The sequence below is a fragment of the Notothenia coriiceps genome, unplaced genomic scaffold, assembly GCF_000735185.1.
Source record: "Notothenia coriiceps isolate Sejong01 unplaced genomic scaffold, NC01 NC01_scaffold00028133, whole genome shotgun sequence".
In the NCBI taxonomy this organism is placed as follows: Eukaryota; Metazoa; Chordata; class Actinopteri; order Perciformes; family Nototheniidae; genus Notothenia; species Notothenia coriiceps.
Window position 1 is genome coordinate 200,324 of NW_011360834.1, and position 3,371 is coordinate 203,694.

The 3,371-nt window shown below is 38.8% G+C and overlaps 1 protein-coding gene across 2 annotated transcripts in view; it reads left to right on the plus strand.

Moving 5' to 3' along the window:
* The first annotated feature begins 1,386 nt into the window (after positions 1 to 1,386).
* Positions 1,387 to 3,371, plus strand: part of banf1 (barrier to autointegration nuclear assembly factor 1) — a 4,684-nt gene continuing 2,699 nt past the window's right edge. Inside the window, exons 1-2 of one of the 2 annotated variants that reach the window (XM_010785645.1) lie at positions 1,387 to 1,488; positions 2,659 to 2,823. In XM_010785645.1, coding sequence (XP_010783947.1) covers positions 2,698 to 2,823 — 126 coding nt within the window. In that variant the 5' untranslated portion in view covers positions 1,387 to 1,488; positions 2,659 to 2,697. The remainder of the gene's footprint in view (positions 1,489 to 2,658; positions 2,824 to 3,371) is intronic. The other variant, XM_010785644.1, reaches the window with a different exon arrangement.

The following is a 3,371-nucleotide window of genomic DNA, read 5'->3' on the forward strand; positions in this document are numbered from 1 at the left end:
AAAATAATAAATTTTTTTTTTTATATATATATATATATATATATATATTATATATATATATTCGTGGTTTATCGATATCCGATATCGATATATATATATATATATATTATGATTATATATATATTATATATATAATATATATCGTGGTTTAACCGTTGACTTCATTATATAGATGCCCAGTGAAAAGTGTAACTTGTACACGAGAAAATAATTTATTTGATTTTGCGATACAAATAAATAGGTTACACCGTACAAAGGTCACAGGTGTCGGAACGCGCATAAGCGTAAGAGGGAGGCGAGACAAAGACTTCCCGCCCCGAAGGGTGGGGGGGTGTGTGTGTGTGTGATCTTACGTGTGTGAGTGTTAGTCTCTGTTCTCGCCTCCTTTCCTCCTCTTGTTGTCGAGACGTCAGACGGGGCAAACACACACACAGGGGTCAAATTAAAACAAATAATAATAAAAAAATGGCGTTCGGCAATTTAGCAGTGGTCCCTCTTCCTGGTGTTGTGTCGGAAAAACACCTTGAATTTCAGGTAGGGCGCGGGGCTCCGCCAAGACAATGGTAGGGGAAACACTGTGTAACATATCCAACTGGACTCATGGTGCAGAGATGAAGTGTTTGACCCTGTGTTTCAGATATGCGATGGTGGTGGAAGATGGAGTTGTGAAGAAGATCAATGTGGAGCCAGACGGCACTGGGCTGACCTGCAGCTTGGCTTCTAATGTTCTGTCTGAACTGTAGGCATATTTAGAGAGTATTAAACCAAACTGCAAACACTCAGTTACTGTTAAAGTTGCACTAACCAAACCAAGTTCTACCCTGCTCACGCCTCTTCCTTTCCCCCAACAATGGATGCAAAAGTAACTTGGATGCTAATGTAAAGAGCTGGAAGGCATTTAACGCGCACAACTATGAAATGATTAATCAATCCAAAGGAACTAGTGTTATCCTCTGTCTCCTGATAACCTGTAAGAAAATAAAAGTCAACTGTAAAGCAACTTTCACTGTTTTCTGTATTGTTCATAGTTTAAGTTATTATATGTTTTAATAATTTTTTTATACACAGCCGTCAGCGAATAATGATGACCAATGCAAAAGACAGCATGCCCTAATGTGTCTTAATGACATTTTGAATCAAAGTAAACATGCATACGATGTAAAAAAATAAGACGCCATGCTAAATCTAACATTCAAAAGTACATCTTTCTTAATTATACAGGTAAAGTGTTGTAGATAGTAAAACATTCAGCCTTGTTATGAAGTTGTAAAGTAACAGAGATTAAGGCCTGGATGTTGTATCCATGGCTCAGACATGTTTATCCTGTTAGCCAACAATCAGGGGGGGGAAACGCTGATGTACAGTGACGTAAGGACGCAAGAAGCAGGCGCATTGCATCTTGGTCGCCGGTGCCTGCACAGAAACAGAAAGTATCAGCTCTCCACCGAACTACACTCATATCAGTCTGGACAGGACACTGAAGTAAGAGTAAGTCGAAACTCATCCATAATGAAGTTTTCATTAGTTAAAAATATGCTGTGTCCAAAAAAGTAGTGTCAGAAGATAACGAGCATTACTTTAACGTGCATAGTTATTGGCTAGCTACCTCTGAAGCTACTATAGCGTTAAGTTATCATGAAGGCGCCTACATGCTGAGAAACTGTAGCTTCACTGCGCTATCTTCATATATGGCGAGGGTCTCTTCAGGGCCACGTACTGTTTTAAGACCACCTTGAATTAGGCAGTGGCCACTCGTAATGCAATAAACGATGTTTATCTACTGAGCATTAGCTCGTTGTGCTAAAGCTATTAGCACTAAGATGTGTTACCCGCGCAATTCAATGGTGGAAGTGTACCGTATTGTAGCTAGCCAGTTGCTGTATCAAAGCGTAAACAGCTTTATATACACAGTATGGTAAACTCCTGCATGAATATCCAATGCAGTGTGTGGAATTGTTTAAATATAAGTAGGCTAAAAGTATGATAAATAAGGACATGCAGCAGGGAGTGGTTAAGGTTAATCAGTCATAACAAGAGGCCCTTTGATACCAATAACATATGTTGGTTGGTGTTAATCATATGCTGTTTACAACTTACATTTTAAATCTGACAATTCTGAATTGATTGAAGGGGGGATATACATTTGTTTTGTATTGAACCCAAGCTTAGAATCACTACACATTGTAATGTAGCATGTAACATTTAACATGATACTCTGAAATCGAAACCTAACGCACTGTATTAGTTTCAACACACCCTATTCACTTGTGTGAATGGATTCAAACCAGGAATGCTTATTGGGTGTGCACAATCACTATAATAGCCCATTCTCCTATTAGTTTAGGAACGCTGCCCAGTATGGACAAGACAGAAAATAATAAGCTAGTGTTACAACAGATCTGGCAGACTCTCACTGGGAAACATATCAAATGTCTTGGAGACTTATTTGAAACTAAAAATAAACACAGTAACTGGTTACAAAGCTTCACAGTTGGTGTTGACCACAAACTACCTAAACCAAAACGCAGTCAGAAGTCTAACGCTACAGTCAATTCCTCATGGTTGTTTCAGAAATACCTGCACACAAATAATGAAAAAAAAAATCTATTACATGAATTTGACTGCCTTTTAATTTATATTATCTTGTTTGTGTTACAGTTCATTAGTTGGTGATCTTTGACCGTCTACGAAACAGCTATGTCGTCGACATCCCAGAAACATAAAGACTTTGTGGCCGAGCCCATGGGCGAGAAGCCTGTGAACGCTCTGGCAGGCATTGGAGAGGTCCTTGGCAAAAGACTGGAGGAGAAGGGTTTTGACAAGGTAATTGGGATTTGATTTGTATTCAATAAACACGTGTGGTAGTTATCACAAATATACAATGCACTATAAAGGGTGCTAACATCGCTGCGATTGTGGTATTATCAATGTTATGGTATTTGTGTCTTGAAATCAATGAAAGAAAAACATTAGTAATGCACAGGCTTATAAAATGTTGTCATTGTAAGTTTAGTAACTATTTTTATATCAGTTTTCGTAACTGCCCTTCCCTATCAAAGTATAGTGAATATTCTAGTTTTTGTAATGTGAACATTGAAGAAACAGGGTTAGTGTTAAATAGGGATGCTCCGATCGTCAATTTTGGGGCCGATCGTCGGTCGGCGATCGGTATCAGCCGATACTGATTCCGACGATCGGCCCCAAAATTGACGATCGGAGCATCCCTATTTAACACTAACCCTGTTTCTTCAATGTTCACATTACAAAAACTAGAATATTCACTATACNGTGGTGACGTGAAGTCATGTGACCTTGCTGTAGTTCCATTATAGCCTAACATTAGCCACCTTTAGCTTAGCGGTGGTGACGTG